Source organism: Tenrec ecaudatus, chromosome 7 (genome assembly GCF_050624435.1).
Source record: "Tenrec ecaudatus isolate mTenEca1 chromosome 7, mTenEca1.hap1, whole genome shotgun sequence".
In the NCBI taxonomy this organism is placed as follows: Eukaryota; Metazoa; Chordata; class Mammalia; order Afrosoricida; family Tenrecidae; genus Tenrec; species Tenrec ecaudatus.
The window spans coordinates 136,778,838-136,797,698 of NC_134536.1; the positions used below are offsets into that span (position 1 = coordinate 136,778,838).

The following is an 18,861-nucleotide window of genomic DNA, read 5'->3' on the forward strand; positions in this document are numbered from 1 at the left end:
AGAGCAAATGCCTTGAGAATGATTGGGGCAGGGAATGTATGGATGTGCTTTATACAATTGATGTATGTATATGTATGGATGGTGATAAGAGTTGTATGAGTCCCTAATAAAATGTAACAAAAGAAGAGAAAAAAATGATTAGGACAAAGACTGTACAGATGTGCTTTATACAATTGATGTATGTATATGTATGAACTGTGATAAGAATTGTATGAGCCCCAATAAATTGTTAAAAAAAAAAAAAGAAAAATCTGTCTAATGGGGTCTGCTGTCCGCGTTTCCTGAACTGTTTTCTAAAAGGGTTTACTAAATAACCATCAACAGTATCGACAACATGGTTAACCAGTTCCTTATCACGATTCTTTGCACTAACCTCTTTGAGGACCCATGTTTTTTTTAAATCTAAAAACAGTATAGAAAGGCACAAAAAACAAGAAAATTATAGCTAAACGCTTGGAACACAGCCGCAAAAGGTTGAAACCATGGGTTCTCAAACTTTTTTGACAATTAAAAAAAAAACCTTAAATTCTGCACACATCTTATTTTGAAGTAAAAATAAAATGGGGCAAAAACACCCAGCGGCCTGGATAAATATCCTCGGGGGCCGCATGTGGCCCGCGGGCTGTAGTTTGAGGACCCCTGGTAATGCATACTAACGCCAAGACCACAGCACAAACTGCTTTTGTTTACAAAAATCATGTGTCGGGTTGGATTCTGATGTTTTATTTGAGCTCCAATGAAAAATTTTCTCGACATTTCACGTCAAATTCCGATTATGTTGGGTATTGATGCAGTTGAGTACCAGGGTTCTCCTATAGAAGGCTTTTCTCCACCTTAGTCTCCTCAGTCATCCTTCCAATTGCCCTGTTGGCCATCAGTGGTCACTTCTCGTGACCTGTCATCTGCTCCTACCTTCCTCTCCAAGTCCTACCTGCCAGAGAAATCTCGTCTTAGAAAGTGTAGGACCTCTTTCCAGGTGTAATGCCCCTTTCTGAAAAGGCTGGAGCCCTGGCCCCTGAGGGAAGCACAGCACTGAACAGGGAACTCCAGCCTTGAGATGCTGTCGGGCACATGAAGCAAGCCTTGGCCAGGTCCTTGCTCTGGGATTATGAGGGCATGGATTAGCTGGCCTTGGGCCAATTTTCCAGCCCCACGGCTGCCGGGTGTGCGTCTTCGGGTGTAAAATGAAGGCCAGACAAGCTCCAGGGGCTTCTCCAGTTCACAAAGCCCAGCTCATGCTCTGTCCCTGCCACCCACCCACAGAATGAGAATCCCAACGATGGAGGAAGCTGGAGCATCTTGCATCTAGAAATCAGCTGGCATGATCAGCAGGAGCCAGAAGTGCCCAGGGGCCATCCCATTTCCTTCACCCCAATGGGGAAACAGGTGCTCCCAAGGAGCATGGCCAGAGAGTGAACATGGGGATTGGAGCAGACCTTCCACAGCTTCCAGAAGGGAAGGAGCTACCTGTACTTGGGAGGGAAACGAAAATCAGAGCCCATCTACACGCCTTTCCTAGGCATCCAGGAGACTGACTTCTCACCCTACTCAAACTAACAGCGTGCAAAGCTCCACCTTTCACGGCCTGGCGTGCTTATTTCCCTGTTGTGCCCAGGGTTGTGACGAGTCAGACCAGACTTGGTGGCCCCAGACAAGGCTTTCTGAGGAGGGAATGAGCTCAGTATTAAAGTGAGAGCCCCGCTGATTACACCGAACACAGCCACAGCAAGCGCTGCCCATTAGAACATTTATTTCTCAGAGAGAAAATAAGTTGTAGACAGTCATATTATAGTAGGTAAAATTAACTTTTGTATTCTTTACAAGCATAGATTTTTTGTTTATTACCTCTCTTATACCATCTGTTATAAACAATTCTAGAAAGCAAATAAAGTCACTTTCTACAATAAATAGAGCATCATGTGCTTCACAGCAGACACGGCAGAGACCCGCAGGCCCCGTGCCAAAGCAGGATCTGAGCCGTTTCTCGTTCTAAGAGTATTTAAAAAACTGAGACTCAGAGAATGGAAGATTCAGAGACAGGAGTTGGGGGTGGGGGGGTGGAATAGAGGGTGAGTGTGTCAGGGAAGAAAGGGGTAGAGAGACAGAGTGAGGGCAAAAACCCCAAGAGCTTAAACACAGGTTGAGACACAGGTCACAAAGTCCACAGCTGACCAACTACCTGGGGAGAGGGGACATGTTGGCTCCTTTAAATAACGACACTGTGTGCATTCCAAACACTCAGCCACACAATGGGGGACTCCAGTCATGGCAACGACAGGCTGGAATAACTTAGAACAGTATTTTACAGTTATATATGTACACACCATGGCCTTCCCTAGCCACGGGCTGTATTGCAGTTTTAATATTGTACAAAATCCCAAACCCCATCCTCTAGTCACAGATAGTTTTGTTGGATTCGTTTTTAAACTCTGGCTCGTGTCCCAAATGTGTAAGGAGTTGCCGCGTGGTTGGTTGGTTCTATTTTTTTAAAAAGCCAAATGTGTAAAAATGGCAGTGATCGCCCTAGTGACTTCATTTTGTCCAAAACTTCCCTGCAACAAAATGTAAACCAATGATAAAAACCACCACCACCACCACCACCACAAAACCTGATCAGGTTAAAAAGCAACATGGTGATCAGTGGCCTGCAAGCCAGCATGGAAGCGCTGAGAGCGGCGGTGGTTTGTCAGTCAGCATTCCCCATTCACAGTTTTTTTTTATCCTTCCATTTTGAGCCGGTATAGATAGGGAGGGGCCCTGAAGGGAGAGGGGGAAGGGAAAACGGTAGGGAGGGCTTGAAATCAAAATGTGGCAGTCCCTGGAGTTTGGGGGTGGGAGCAGCAGAGGCTGGGCAGGGCAGGACAGGACGATGGTGACTGAGGCACCAGGTCAGCCCCAGGTGGTGGAGTGATACTGAGGACGCGGAAGCAGATCACTAAAAGCCCATGCAGAGAGGAAAGGACAGGGTGGTCAGGGGTACACCCAGCTGAAGGGCACGAAGCAGCTCTACTTCAGATAGCCCTCAGCACCCAGTGGGCAGATGGACAACCCCACCACAAGCAGAGCCTGGCCTGGTAAACCTGTCTACTCAGCCTTAGCCCACCCCTCAGCAAGGCCAGGAGCAGGAGGGGCCTCGGGTGCAGTCTGAGGGGGGAGGTGCTCACAGCGTTGGGTCTGTGGCAGATGTGAACTTAAGGTCAGGAGCCAGGTGGGGGCACCCACCTAAGCTCGGCAGCTGGCCTCAGGAGACTGAGACAATAAAGACATTTAAGAAAAAGATCACTTTGGGATGGTTTCTGTCAGTTTGGCACGAGAGAGAGACAGGAAGGAAGGAACATTGGGGAGGAATTGGGGTGGGGGTGGGAGAGACTGAGAGCAGAACAGGAGAACAGTAAGGGGTGAGAAGGTAGGGTTAAGGGGAGTTCGGTGAGGTTCTGAGTAGGGCCCTAGTGTATCCACAGCACCTCTGGGATTAATGTCAGAGCCTCGCCGCCCTGAGGTGGAGTTCACTGGAAGTGGGGTAGAGGAGTCAGGCAGTGTTTGAGGAGCACAGGACCCTCGCACACTGGGCCAGGTCCACGGGCCCGGGCTCCTCAGCAATTTCTACTTTTTGCTGGCTCTTCAGTGGACTATCCCCGAAGGGACCTTGTGGGAGTTTTTGGCACATAGCAGGCCTGCCAGGAGAGCCATGCAGTTGGTCAAAGCTGGAGCCTGGCTCTTGGGGAGACACAGTCCCAGTCCCTGGCCTGCCATGAAAAGGGGAAACTTCCAGCCAAACATCTGGCTGGGGCAGGAAGACATATCTCTGTGCCCCATGGGACGGAGGCAGGGTTGGCAGACACAGGCCAGACCCTGCCCTCACAGGTAGCTGGAGCTGACGAAAGAGTGTGGCCCCCGGACACGGCTCAGGTGAATCATGGCCCGGTCATAGGCCACCTGCACAGATTTGCGGATGCTGGTCTTACGGCCTTCCAGCATTTTGAGCTTGTCCACGGTGTCCTCCACACCCAGGGGCAGGACTTTGTCTCTTGGAAGCCACTGCCTGAAATGAAAGCACAGTGAGGCCTGGGTCAGACCAGGTCCCATGAAGGGGCTCCTTGAGACTCAATGGCCCAAGACTAGCAAAGCCACAGGAAGGAGAGTGATGAAGAATTGACTGGGACATGCTAGGCAGGCTACCGCTAAGAGTTGGGGTACCAAGTCGTGTGGTGTGGTGATGGGTTGTGCTGCGTCATGCTCCGCATCAACATCCTTCCCTACATCCAGCACTCACTAGGGCCAGGAGCAGAGAGAGGCCTATATGCCATGCTCTGGACTGGCTGGGCCAGCATGCAGGGCTCTGAGGAAAGCTGGGAGCGCTCCCTGAGTAAGCTACCATGTGGGTCAGGGCACAGTCTCTGGAGCCAAAGGCTGGTTTGTAGCCCAGCTCTGATTCTGAGGTCTTGGCTTTCTGCACATTTTCCTAATTTGCAAAATGGATTGTGAGAGAATTAATGAGGATTTAAATGAGGATTAAATGGGATCATGTATATAAAGCATTTGAATAAGAACATTGCCGCTCAATAAGTGGCAGTTTCTATTATCATCACAATTAGCATCATTATTTTCGCCAGCTAGACCTACCTCCTCACTGGGCAGAAGCACGCTGGGGCCCCGGAAATCCAGCTGTGGGGAAACCATGGGCAAGGGAGCCCTTGCAGGGCCGTCCCTGAGTTGTTCAGAAACCCATTGGGACTGAGACACTCATGCTGCCAGCTGGCAGGTGCCCAGCTAAGTCTCTCTGGGAATCCCCCTCCATCCAAGGAGCTGCCTAGTTCCTCCCCAGGGCAGCTGGCATCTAGTGACTAGTTGATGGCGGATTGGGGACGGAACGCAAAGATACAGCCCCAATTCCAGACAAGTCCACGTGACCACCTAGCTCCAGAGTTCCTGCAGGAATAGCTGTGGCTTCACTTTTAAGTGCATCACAGTTTAACTCTTTCCTCTGTGTTTTCCAACACCAGGGGCCCCGACTCTGGAGTTCTTCCCAATGGATCCCCAGTACAATACTGATTCGTGACCGTTACCACAACCTATGGAGTACAGACTGGCTGCGTGCAGAAAGTGCCTCACCCTTCACTTTGGGAGACAGTTTGCCTTTACGGCTCCTCAGCATCCAGCAGCCTCCCATCCTGGGCCCCTCAGGGCATAACTGGTACAGCCCCTCCCCTGGTAGCATTGCCCACTCACCAGGTGCGCTTGTTGTCAAAGAAGAGGACAAGGAAGAGCTTCTCTCCAGCCTCTGCCTGCCTCTGCTCTCCCAGCTTCAGCACATCCAGTGGGGGGACTGGGATGGGGACACCATTGTGCAGGAGGCCCTCCCGGGGCATCTTGGGATCGATGATCTGGAAGCAGGAAAGGGCAGAGGCACTCAGCAAGGGCAGGAAGGGAACCCTAGCCAGCACTAGATGCTGAGTCACCCCATGATAAAGCTTTACAAGGGCTTGGCTGAGTCCCAAACCATGGAATGGAGAGGCTGACCACTTCTAGGACCCCAACACAGAACTCTTGACTCTCTTTCAGCAGTCTAATCTGACAGACCCTGGCTGACCAGTCTTTTCAGGAACTAGGAGCTTGCTTAATGAACTGTAGGGGCCCCGGGTCTGAAGCAGAGCTAGCTGGAAGAGGATGTCAGAATTGAGCGGGGTACTGAAGTCTAGGCCAAATGGGAAAAGCCCTTTCCTCCCAATGTCTTTTAGAAGAGCAGAGGTTGGGACCTTCACAACTCATGACCAAGCTTGGGCCCATCAGGCATCATGATTATGAGGATGGCAGGACCCATTCCTGTCTGACTACAGTTCTTCCTGTGTGTCAACCACATACATGTGTGTCACCCCAAGGGCCCCACCAGGATCAGAGAGAAGGCTCACTGTGGAGCAAGAACGCTGGCTGCAGAGGGCTGCAAGAGGGGGTATGGTGAATGGAAAACAAGAGCCACTCGAGCAGGGGTTCTCAACCTTCCTCATGCCGCGACCCTTTCATACAGTTCCTCATGTGGTGGTGACCCCTCAACCATAAAATTATTTTCGTTGCTACTTCATCACTGTCATTTTGCTACTGTGATGAATCGGGCGACCCCTGTGAAAGGGTTATTCGACCCCCCCAATGGGGTCTCGACCCACAGGTTGAGAACCGCTGCACTAGAGGATGGTGGGCCCAGGGCCGAGCAGCACCAGCACAGCAACAGGTCTCCAGCTCCACGGAGCACCCATCATTACCTAACGCCCCGAATGCACAGGGTCATCTCATTCTACCAGCCTCGTGCCAGTGCTGGGAAGTTTGTGAGGCAGTGATTCGAAGACCGAAGGAAGTGCCAAGCACAGAAAGAGGATGGGGCAGGTGGGAGCCAGTGGCCTGGATGAGGCCCCAGCCTGTGCTGCCTCCCACACAGGCACTTCAGAGCAGTTGGCTGATGATCCGTGCACACAGAGGCAGAGCGACTTGGAACTGAACTGTACGGAGGAAGCAGCCACCTCCTCTCGGGAGACAAAGCCATCTCAGTGCCTAAGCCCTTCCCCAGGGGGCCGCTGCTCACACTAACCTACTCTCAGTATTCACTGCTGGATGTCTACCAGCTTCCCCTCGGTCCTCTTGACAGCAGCTGAAAGCACGTGCTCTCGTTAAGACTTTAAGGGAGAACCACCCCCTGGCTGTCTAGCCTGTCAGTCCAGGACTTCAAACCAGTTCACTCCAGTTCCACTCCCTGCTGAGAACTGACATTTCCACACACACCCCACCCCCAATGTACTGAATCAGAACCTGTAGTTTGCCAAGATCCCTAGGTGATTCTTGTACATTCCTGGGGCTATGAGAATCACCTGGACGTTGTTAAAAGACAATTGGTTATCTAGGGTGGAAATGCAATTCTCAGAAGGGGTTTCAACAAGACAACCCAGAGCTGTGGGTGTGTATGGGTTTATCTGTTAGCCTGTCCCTCCTGAGACTAGAGCTAGAGGTGCTATCAAGAACCACCACACCCTGGGCTTCCTGGACTACTAACTACAGGAACTACTCTGAGGAGTCGTCCTCACCAAGTCATCTTGGTCCTGCGGGGGTGAGAACCCAACCAACCAGTCCGCAAATCCATTCTGCCTCACTGGGACCGGTAGGAGAGAGGTGCCGAAGGCATTAAATCTTCAGGAAAGCAGCAGACAAACACATCTTTCTCCCATGGAGCAGCTTGGTGGTTTTACACCAACTTTTGAGTTAGCAACTGAGTGCTTTAACCGCGGTGCCACCAGGGCGCCTTTCAGGACAAACTGTCAACGATTTGATTCTGACCCATAGTTACCCTATACATCAGAGTAAAACTGCCTCTTTAGGTTTCTGAGACTCTCAAATCTTTAAGGGAAGAGACGTGTCATCTTTTTCCACAGTGCAACTGGTGGGTTTGAACCGGCTGACCAGGGAATTAGCAACTCAACGCATGATCCTCTATGCCACCAGGGCGCCTACGTTGGAGCTAAGAGTTCTCAAAAGAGTCTCTTCCAAGCCCAAAAGCAAGGTGAGTAAGCCTGCCTTTTGAGGAGAGCTTTCCTCTCTTTCAAAGACATTAGCAATTTTGTTCCAAGTAATAGTCCACTCATTCAATGGAATGCTATACAGATGTGAAGCAACATAAAGACTGCGATACAATTTCATATATAATAAATGTGGACACACTATTACTTTGAAAAAAAAAAAAAGACGACACACATGCTTACAGTACACACTAGGATGGTGGGGTTTTGTATTACTTGCCCTGCCCATAGAGTTTTTCAAAAGACCTATCATTTGAATAAATTATTTTCAGTCAAAAAATTTTTTTGTTAAAAACTATGTCTTCAATATTGATAAAAGCGAGAGCTTCAAAAAATGGAAAAATGGGACAGAAAGGACGGTTCTCAGGAACTTTCTGCAGTGCCCCCTTAAACATATTTAGGTATGCATGAGGAAAAGACAGAGAGCATACACCTAGGTTTAGGCATTGGTAGAATTTCTTCAATACTGAATAAATGATTATGAAAATAATTCAGAACAGAAATGAAACCAAGTTTAAATTAAACTCCCCCTTCTGGGGAAGTTTTTTTGTTTTTTTGTTTTTTTCCTAACCCTAACCCAGTTTTTAAAAACAAACCCCAAACCTGCATAGCCTTAATCATTCCTTCAGTGAGCTAAACTGCCAGAGTATCACCTATAGCAGATCCTAAGCATAGGGACATGAAGGCATCTCCCAGGTCTAGACCTGTCATCTACAGAGATCACCATGTGAGATCCCTGCCTGGCCTAGCTAATGAGGGAGTCAGACAGCCATGTGGACCTCAATACCAGCTCCAGGGGTTATGGTTTCCTCACCCTGCCCGAAGCGGATCAGAATCTCTGGTCTTTTCATTTTAAAATATTGCTGTCAGTATCAAGTGTCGTGGATGTGAAGGAGCTGGGAGAAGCACAGTGCATAATGGGCATTCCAGAGCTGGTAGGGCCCCGTGGTGGTTATCAACTCTGGCTATAGGTCACCTGGAAGTCTTTTAAAAAGTACCCAGGGTTCTATCTGGCCCCAGAGAGTTTGAGACCAAAGGAGTCCTGGTGGTGTAGTTCCCTAAGCATTCAGCTACAAACTACAAGGTGGTCACTCCACAGGAGAACGTTTGCTTCAGTAAAAACTGCAGTCTTATGGGGCAGTTCAACCCTGTTCTGTAGGTTCAGAGGAGTCAGAACTGACTGAATGGCAGTGGCTGTGGATCTGGGGGAGGTGGGATTAAGGGTGGAGCTCTAGGCCTGCTGTTAGGCTGTAAACATTTAGATTCCAGAGCGATCTGAGCACAGAAAGAGCCCTAAGAAATTACATTCAAGGTAGTAAAGCCGTGGAAGAAATGGACTGTTAGTTACTGCCTGCAAGAATGGAAACTAGAACCAACTTTCTGAAGGTAACCTTGCCAAGCCACAGAATACTGCACCCACCTTCCCAAGAAGGCATCCCAAAGAACTGACTGCAGACATGTTTGTGCACAAAGGTAGAGCTAGCCCAATGCTTATGCTGTTTGTCATAGTGAATATTCAAAATGATCTAAAGGGCCAACTAGGTTAAATGATGGTGCATGCCAACCACTGGGGGCAATGTGGTCATTACCGTGACACTTACGAAGACTGTTTAATGACCTATGACGCTCATGCTCATAGTGAAGCAGAAGTTAAGAATGAAGTGGGTCTGCCCTATAAAGGTTTTCGGTTGCAGTAAAAAAGCTGAAGGCACCTTTCGGAAGTTATCTCAGCATAGATGGGGCTGTGGATGGTCTTGAACTTAGTGGCTCAGAACATAGCACTTGACGTCACGCATTTTACTTACTCCCTGGGGTCAAATTCCAGCCCTGATGCTTGTAGTGAGATGACCACAGGTAAGCAAGCAGTCTTTGGGTTTTCTTCCTTGTAAAATGGAGTAGCTGTACCTTCCTTGGTATTTGAAGGCCTTACTCCAAGAGGAGGTGTCATGCTAAGTAGCCAGAGTTGAGAGCCACCCCTCCCTTCCTCTGACATTATTAGCTTTTTAAATTCTCTACCACAATCTCATATACCTTTTATGCATGAACAAATAAACATATACCATTAAAGTCCTAAGAACCCTAGTCTTGTGTCCACAGCTTTAGCCCCTAGCTGTGAGCCTTGCTGGTCTGACCCACCCAGGATGGGATAAGACTTCCCTCCCTTGTGTAGCTGAAGGCATTCTGAGCCCCACCACACTCTGTTGGCTTAATCCACTCAGATAAGCCCCAGAGGCAAGGCAGGGGCCAATAGACCCATGAGAGGTTTGGGTGGGAGGTGGTGTCTGGGGCAGACTCACCAAGGCGGGGTAGGAGGGGTAGCCTCGGCACTTGGCCCACACCAGCTCCAGGGGTTCCAGGTCTCCGCGGTCTTCAAAGGGCATCAGGAGGCTTCTGCCTGGGGGTGGGGGAGGGGAGGAGACAGTGCCCAAGGGGACTTGGAATGGTGCCCAGAGGCCTGAGTGTGGCCTCCATTTGACTGGGGCAGCCCAGAACTGAGTCAGCAACATCCCCTCCACCCTTCCTCTCCCCTAGCCTTTCCTTGGGAGAGGTCCTGAGGCTTCCTTAATGGGTCCAAGAAAGCTTTCCATGTAAAAGGCCAGAATGGAAGTCTTTCAGTGTCTGTGGGCCTCAGGGGGTCTCAACTCTACTACTATAGCATGAAAGCAGCCATGGGCAAGCCAAAAACTATTAAGGAGGCTGTGTCTCAATAAATGTTCACAAGCACTGAAATCGGAATTTCATGCATTTTTTTTCACCACTATGAAATACTTTTATCCTGGACTTCCCTTCCCCCCAGTCATGTAAAATTATCAGAACCAGTCACTGTAGAGCCTACCAAAATCAAACTGTGAGGCTCTGGGCCATGGACTGATGGGTTGGGTCAGGCGGGCAACTTTCCTTCAGCACCAGACAGGGCCCAATGGAAATGATCCAGATCCAGCTCAGAAAAAAGTCACAGGACAGAGAGCTTTATAGCATTCCTGGAAAAACCCCATTCTCTTGTAATTCCATTTCCCACAAACTCTTTGAAGCCCCCTTGAATTGCTCTCTGGGCCTCTCTAGCGGGGAGTCCACATGAAGGAGGCAGCTTCCTGAACAAAGATGTCTGGAAAGGAATCCCTAGTAAGCTCCTGCTGAGTTCTCTTCAGAAAGGGACAGCCCTGTTCAGCTGCAGGTCACCTGGATGCAGAAGGCTCAGTGGGCTTGGGTTTCAGGTGCTTCACCTCCTTGCTTTTGCCAGGCCCTCAGTGTTGAGCCTGGGGCAGGCCTTAAATCTCCTTGGCTTCCTGAACTCTCTCCTCACGCACTCCAACAAACTTCTTAATCCTCGGGAACAACTCTGTCCTTGCCTAAGGAAGTGACCTCACTCAACTGAGGAAAAAGGCCAAACCCCAGAGTGTGGAAATTATGTTCTGAAGGAAATAACCACCCTTGTAACTTAAAAGAAAAAAAATGTACTAAGCTAAGAACGATGCATTCTTTGGTACCTATTGAGTCGAACGCAGTAACTGAAAGATGAACTCAAACTCCAAAGAGGAAGCTGGGGCCATCCCACACTGCTGATACAACTACAGACCAGCTCAACCCTTCCAGAATACGATTTGGTGGCATGTGCCAAGAGCCATTAAAAACAAGCATGAACCATCTGCTCCAGTAAGTGCCTTCCCTGGGAATTTATTCCTAAGCTAGCTTCAGAAAGATAGCTTGATAAATGACTTTGAGCGAAAATATGGCCACTCTATTATGTCACAAACTGGAAATAACCTAAATGCCTAATAACTGAAGAATGATGCATAATCTTTAGTGAAACGATTAGGAGATACACTGCTCCAATAAATGAGAAGTAGAGAGATTATGTGTCAAAGGGGAGAAAAGCATAGCATTGGGGGGAAAGCAGCAAAAGTGTCCGTGTTGGGTTAAAAATGGTCCTAAAATAAACAGAGAAATGAAGACAACTGGGTTAAGCTGGTGGGAATGTGAGGCCAATTTCCTCTGGCCCCATTTTCAATCATAAGCATGTATCTTCGTACAATAAGAATAAGACGTCACCACCAGAAGCACAACTGTGTGTCAGTCTGTTCCTGGTCTTGGGCTGGATGCTGTACATCTCAACACGAGCCCTGCCTTCTGGGAGCTGACAGTCACAGACAGTAATGGAGCAGACAAGCATGTATCCATCAACACACACATAAGAAAGAACTGATGCAAGGAGAACACAGAGCTGCCGGGAAAGGAGAGAGAGGGGAGAGCAGCTTCGAGGCTTGTATCTTGGCAGCAGCTTCAATGAGAGGGCATCCAGAGATCACATTTGCTTCCTAGAAAGCTGGGCAGAGTGAGCTCAGAAACCGCTCTCTCTGCACCTGCTCCACCTGAGCACCACCCAGACCCTTTTCTCTTGGTCCCAACCCCCACCCCTTTGGCCCAGGTATTTTATGAGGGAGATTCAAAATAATTTGTGGAAAATTTTCATTATCTTTTAATCCCATTTTCCCCCATGAACTTTGTGAAGTCCCCTTAACCTTTTTCGACCAGTGTCTTTTGAAGAGAGGGCTGAAAGCATTGGATTACATGAAATTACAGGGTTTTTATAGGAGTTTCAGCAAGACATGCTCTCAGGGCAGAATTGGCTATATCAACCAAATTTACAAAAGCATCCTTCCATTCAGCAATTCCACTTCTATAGACACAATTCCTGTGTGTAAAACGTGCTCTACCTACAAGAATGCTACCTGGAGACTGCAACAGCAAATAAGCAACAACTATCCCGATGTCCCTCGTTGGCAGGCTGGGCTACATGTGCCATGGCCCTCCTACTACAGTGGAACCTTGGGCAGCTGATCAAAAGCAGAGTCATCCCTGAGGGGATCAAACCAGGAGGATCTCCAAGAGATGATGGGGCTCCAAAAAATTCATGTAAAAATGAATGAAAAGATACATTTTCCCATGGACTTTTGGAAGCTCCCTTGTCTACAACTAACTGAATAAAGACCTGGTTTATAACAGCATGCATGTAGGAGGCTTCTCTGTTCTGACTTTTGGCTGTGTCCGTGTGGATTACTCTGGAAAAGAACTAGAAAAACGGCTAGAAGTAGGTGTTGGGGAAACTGCTACTAGGGAAGGGACTGCTGCTTTCCAGGCTAAGTCCTTCTGGGCTTTCCCCGTTCCTGTTATCAAGCGCATGCATGAGTTGTTCAAATTTACCAATTGAAAAAAAGCATGAATGACCTGGGTGGAAGGGTCACCTTCCCGCCTGGTGCCCCAGGGTTTGGCGCACAGGGGCTGGCTGCCCAGTCGAAGTGTCCTGCAGAGTCTAGGCCCTGCCTGGACCAGTTCCTCACCTGAGTCATTGTAGTCAGAATCTCCATTCACACTGTCCAGGAAGGGCACTCGAGACAGGGCTGGCTTCCCTCGGCTGCGCTTAGGGGCCGTCAGACCACTGCGTACAGAGTGAGGAGAGGACAGAAATCAGCAAATCCCGACAAAGGACATTCTCACTCCTCTTCTTCCATTTGCACAGGAGTGAAATCATGCAAGGAAGGTGGTTTGTCACCTTCCACCAAAAATGCACTCTACTGCGGCACATTCTTGAGGACTGTCTTCATCCCCGTGGAGAAATGGAACCCAGGAGCATCCCAGCCCTCTGCCCTGGAGCCTTGGACTTCACCCAGTGACTTGTGACCCTCCCAGAGCCTGAACAGAAAAGGCTTTCTCACATCTGCCCTTTCTTTACTCCATGGCACACATTACTTCTTGAGAAATTAGTTTTCAGTTCCAAAAATCTGCCTATCAAAAATGTTTAAATGGACACATCTTAAGGTCCTTATTTTAAAAAGGTATTTTTACATTGAAGAGAAAAAATCCCCACTCCTTACTTTCAAATAATTCGTGAAGACAAGGTGAGCTCAGAGAACAGTTTGCTCTGTCCTTTCTGTGCTCTCGGACAGGGAGAAATCCCTATAATTGGTTAATACCATCTTTTTTTAATGAAAAGGAAAACATTTTATATAGATAGTGCAGGGAAGTAAAAATACATAAAGGGGGCTTTCAAAACATTCATGGAAAAATGCATTTTCACAAGTTTGTGAAGTCCCTTAGTATAATGAACAAAGACCAGAAGTAAATAGGGGGGGGGATTAGTTACAGCAAAGCAATGGTATAATATAAATGGGGCTCCATCCAGTGTTTTCAATACCTTTTCCCACGACTCTAATGCACATCCACCAAATGCATTTTAACTTTGCTGTTCTGTGCCATCAACTTGGTTAAGACTGAGAGATGTCAGTTGACTTGGTTGAGCTGTCCCAAGAACGCCAACCTTTTGGTTAGCAAACAGTGAACAGTTTCACCCCTGGGGCTCCTTGTTTTATTATGTAATAGGCTCAACTAAAAGAAAGACAAACCCGACAGAACTAGAGAAGAGGAGCAATATTAAAAAAAAAAACTCCCAGGATAGGAAGAGGCCTGTATTAGGACCACAGGGTAGGGCATTTCTGTCTCCTCAACCCAAAACCTAGACATGCTCACGGCCAGAAAACCTCGCATAACCAAGGCCAAGTGAATCATAGCCCTTCCGTAACCAGTAGTCAGGTTGGGGCTTTTATCCTGTTAGTGACAATCACTCATGGCAACCCCGTGAGTTTCTGAGACTGTAACTCCTATGGGAGTAGAAATTCTCAGCTGAGTCAGAATCCACTCAACAGAAGTGAATTAAGTTTGGCTTTGGTGAGAGAAAATTAGGACTTGGGCTTTGAAGTCGTTCATTCTGATTCTACTCTCTACTGAGAATTTGCCTTTTCAACCCAGATAGACTGAATCAGAACATACAAGTGATCATGTGCACACATACAGATTCTGATTAAAATGGAGACTCTGATTCAGAAAATCAGAAGCAAATTCTAAGGTGGGGTGGTGGTGGTGAATCAGTATAAACATTTCAAAGCACTGGTTTGAGAAAATGATAAAAACCAAAGTTCTATAGAGCTCACATCCTGGATGCAGTTCCCACTCACCCTCCAAAAATCTATGCATGAGTTCTGATTCTCGGTCCTGCACAAGAATTTCTATTAGGAAAAAGCCTCTCAAGGAGACATTCTCCAAAGAGCAAGAACACACACTGCAAGGTACCCTGAGGCCTGGGGGCTCCCTACTGAGCTCCGACTTGTGGGTCGGTCATTTAGCCACTCTCAGGCGTTTGTTCTCTGTGTGCTGCTGAAAACTGACGGAAATTAATGCGCACAAAGGCCCCAGCAGAGCACACACCAAGTCCACCTACACCTGACAATAATGAGCGCTGAGATGCAAGATGAGAATATTGCTGCCTATGATGGCTAACAAGTTATGTGTCAACGCACCTGGGCCATGTCTCCCGGTGGCTTGGCAGTTATCTAATGATGTAGTTAGTCATCCTTCATTAAAAAAAAACAAAAACCCACTTTTTTTTTATCCTTCACTTTTGCATAATGCTGATCTCCAAATAATGATCTGGCTTTTGGAACCTAACCATGTCAGTAAGTGAGAAGCGGGTGTACACAGTAAAAGTACTGATTATATGAAGGGCAGTACATTCTAATGTCTCACATTAAGTAGTGCAAATTACTTTATGAATACTGTTCTATGGCATGATGAACACTGAGGATGATGAGCTCAATAAAATAGGATCCAGCAACACCAGTTCTGTGAACTCCAGATTTATATGGGCAAAAGGTACAACTGGCCCCTGCAGGTCGCCCAGGCCTAACAAGTGAGCCAATCTAGAATTACTCAACTACGGGTTTATGGTCCACCTCAGCCCTCCGGAAGATAACCTCCACATGAGTAAACACAGGTGTGCTCAGTTATTAATAGCTTATGAGCCACAGTAAAAGGGTTCAGCCCCAACCTCAGAAAATAGTCAGAAGAGATGAGCTAGTAAGTATGTGAGGAATTTAGTGACCAGAGATCTTTCAAGGTTCTTTCAAACTCAGATCCTGTAATTCCAGCCTAATCAACACATACTTCTTTTTTTTTTTTTTCGTGTCAGATGGGTAATGTGCCCACGTCGTAACAAGCATTATGGGAGGCACATGTCACACAGACGCGTGAGGACCCGATCATCATGTTTATGAACCGGAAAAGGATCAACACATACTTCTTAAAGTATTGCTACAATGTAGAAGAACAGCCCAGAAAGTCTGCTGTTGGAAGGCCTCCCATCTCCTGTTTCAAAGCCTTAAATTCCAGTGAGGTAAAGAGGATTTGCTTCCCAAGGGCACTATTCCTCCAAAGAGCAGAATTTGGTGGCACTGGACTTAAGTTCCATAGAAATGCAATCACACCATCTGAATCAGCAGGCTGGCCACAACCTGTCCTGACTTGCTTCCTGTGGCCCATAGCTGAAGAAAAACGTCCTTCATGGGAGTACAACTTTATCTGTCTTTAGTCAAGGGTAATGAGGGATAGTTTGAAAATACCAGCCTGCCCCATCCTCAGCGAACCGGGCTTCCAGGCACCATATCCTGGAAGAAAGTCAAGAATCCCAATCCAAGATCTAAAAAACTGACTTCCATCAAAATCAATACTGATTCAGTGACCCTACACAACTAAACAGAAGAGAATTATCCTTTCCGGTTTCCAAGACCATGAAATCTTTCCTGGAACATACAACTTTCCTCTAGTTCTTTAATGCTTCCCCCCCCCCCCCACTATCATGAACCTAATCAATCTGGTTAGACCACAGCATGCAGAGAATTCAAGATGGATAAACCCCTCAGGACCAATAATGAAAGGAGCAATACCAGGACAGTAGGGGGAAGGGGCGGGGTGAAAGGGGAAACTGATCACAATGATCTACATATAACCCCTCCCAGGAGGGTGGACAACAGAAAAGTGGGTGAAGGTAGACAGCGGTCAGTGTAAAACATGAGAGAAATATATATAAATTATCGAGAGTTCATGGGGCGGGGGGAAGATGAGCTGATACCAAGGGCTGAAGCAGAAAGGAATGTTTTGAAAATGATGAGCACATGCACAAATGTGCTTCACACAATGGCTATATGGATAGATTGTGATAAGAGCTGTAAGAGCCCCCAATAAAATGATTTAATAAATAAATACAATGTTAAATAAATAAAATCCTGGAGCAGAAAGCCCTGTCTTTCTCCTGTGAACAGCTGGTGGCAGGCAACACATAACCCACACCACCACCAGGGCTCCTTAAGACCAAGAAAGAAACACAAGATTCTGGAAATCTTTTCTCTTTTCTATGCGTGGCAATTTTTCATATTAAGGGCTTCCAATTGAGACCTCAGCGAGAATTTGCACTCTTGCCTCCCCTCTCCTTAATATAATAATCGAAACCTGCATTTTAATAATTATATAAACACATAATCACCTGATCTTGTTAAAATGTAGATTTTGATTCATACCTGGTGTGGAAATGCATTCTCAGGCAACCAAACTGGAATAAACTGGCTTAAAGCCCTGCTGTTTTCCCTATTCACCACTCCTATAGTTCTCGAGAAAAGGGAGGAAAATCACTCAGCCACCACTGAAAGCTGGGTCCTACCACAGTGAGGCTAGTCCAGGCCTGAGGGAGCACCCAGAGGAGGTTCCGTTGGTCCAAAGTGATACCTGACAAAACACTCCCTGGCGATGAGAAAGGCATCCTTTCTGGGAAACACATCAGAGGTGGAGTGCTGCCCTGGGCCCTTTCCTTCCCTACTCTGAACCCCGGATCCATTCTGCTGCCTATGTGAAGAGATCCTGGGGCAACCTCTGGGACAAGTCCTTTTCCCCACTTCCATGAGTCCTACACTCCCAGCTGCCTTCAAGGGCACAGAATGCAGAGCAGGGGTCTCCACAAACTCTTGGACTTGGAAGTTAGTCTCAGAAATCCTCCCCTCACAGAAAATTAAATAAAGCCTATACCTTCCTAGGGCAGCAAGACTCGGGGACCTGTTGGATAATAGGCATTTACAAATTTCTTATGTGTTCATTTCTTAATCTTGCATCATGCCGCTAAGAGCAGATACCTGGGCAGATATGCAAGCTAAACAGGTGTGGGAGTACACCGATGAAGACGATTTGACAGAGGCAATTTGTACTGGTCTATTTCCTTTTGCTACAAACACACCCATGAATGTGATAGAGTGCATGGAGGGCAAAGGTATACAAACTTCTTAGACATCACCAAACCCCTGAAGGAAATGGTTCCTGGGGTGCCCAGGGCCATAGTCTCAGGAGAGAAGGCAATGTTGTATATTTTAATAAGGTGAGGAGAAATTGGGGTTTTAAAAGCTTGTGAGTGTGGAGGCTGGGGTGGAAAGGGGGAACCAATTACAAGGATCTACATATAATCTCCTCCCTGGGGGGACGGACAACAGAAAGGTCGGTGAAGGGAGACGTCGGACAGTGTAGGACATGATAAAATAATCATAAATTATAAATTATCAAGGGTTCATGAGTGAGGGGGAATATTGGGAGCTGATACAAGGACTCAAGTAGAAAGGAAATGTTTTGAGAATGATGGCAAATGTACTTGACATAATGGATGGATGGATGACGATGAGTTGTACAAGTCCCCAATAAAGAATTCTAATATTTTTTAAAAAAAGCTTGTGACCGCCGAAGGTGCAACAATATGGTCTCTCCCCACCCAGAGGAATGATGAAAACTTAGACACGAAAACAATTAGTCTAGTGGATCGATCAATTCCCACAACTCTTAACACCAAAAGAACTAGATGGACTGAGGCAAACCACAATGTCTGTGGTTCAAAACTACCAGTCACTCCTCAGAAGAAAAGTAACTCTGGCTCTGCTCCCCTAAGCCCTATATAGGGTTGCTGACTTCGATGTCAGCCTGGATTTTGAAATCGACTCGATGGCAGTGTTTCTGTATGACTAGCACCATTTACTCAGAAAAGGATCATGAAAGAAGGTCCTCAATAGTGTGGAGGAAAAACGCCGAACAAGACCCAAAATTCTAAGGATGACCAGGCTGACTGGTGCCTGGTGAACCCCCAAGACGATGGTCCTTAGTCACCCTTCAGGCCTGGAACTGAACTCACCTTGTGTCAGAATCATCAACCACTGAAGAGCAAAAGGACAGCATTCACCCAGGCAGAGTTCAGTGGGTTAGAGGAGAAGGAATGGAAACAGGAAACACAAGGAGGAAATAGGGCAAGTGATGGTACAGTAAGGAGACTGTATTAGAAAAGTTTAAACAAAATGTGTTAGAATTGTTGAAAATAAAACAGATTATCTGCTCTGGAAAATCATGACTTAATTCACAACAAAAAGGCAGGGGTGGAGGGTGGGTGACC

The 18,861-nt window shown here is 47.3% G+C and overlaps 1 protein-coding gene and 1 non-coding gene across 4 annotated transcripts in view; both read right to left on the reverse strand.

The window, feature by feature from the left end:
* Nucleotides 1–1,612: 1,612 nt before the first annotated feature.
* BRPF3 (bromodomain and PHD finger containing 3) overlaps nt 1,613–18,861 on the reverse strand; it is a 38,067-nt gene continuing 20,818 nt past the window's right edge. For 2 of the 3 annotated variants that reach the window (XM_075555201.1, XM_075555203.1), the window contains exons 10-13: nt 12,899–12,996; nt 9,857–9,954; nt 5,230–5,384; nt 1,613–4,042 (exon numbers count right to left, since the gene is read on the reverse strand). In XM_075555201.1, coding sequence (XP_075411316.1) covers nt 3,859–4,042; nt 5,230–5,384; nt 9,857–9,954; nt 12,899–12,996 — 535 coding nt within the window. In that variant the 3' untranslated portion in view covers nt 1,613–3,858. The remainder of the gene's footprint in view (nt 4,043–5,229; nt 5,385–9,856; nt 9,955–12,898; nt 12,997–18,861) is intronic. The other variant, XM_075555204.1, reaches the window with a different exon arrangement.
* On the reverse strand, nt 15,574–15,677 carry LOC142454143 (small nucleolar RNA U13). The gene has a single exon (XR_012785664.1). It is a non-coding gene; the product is annotated as a small nucleolar RNA U13 (small nucleolar RNA).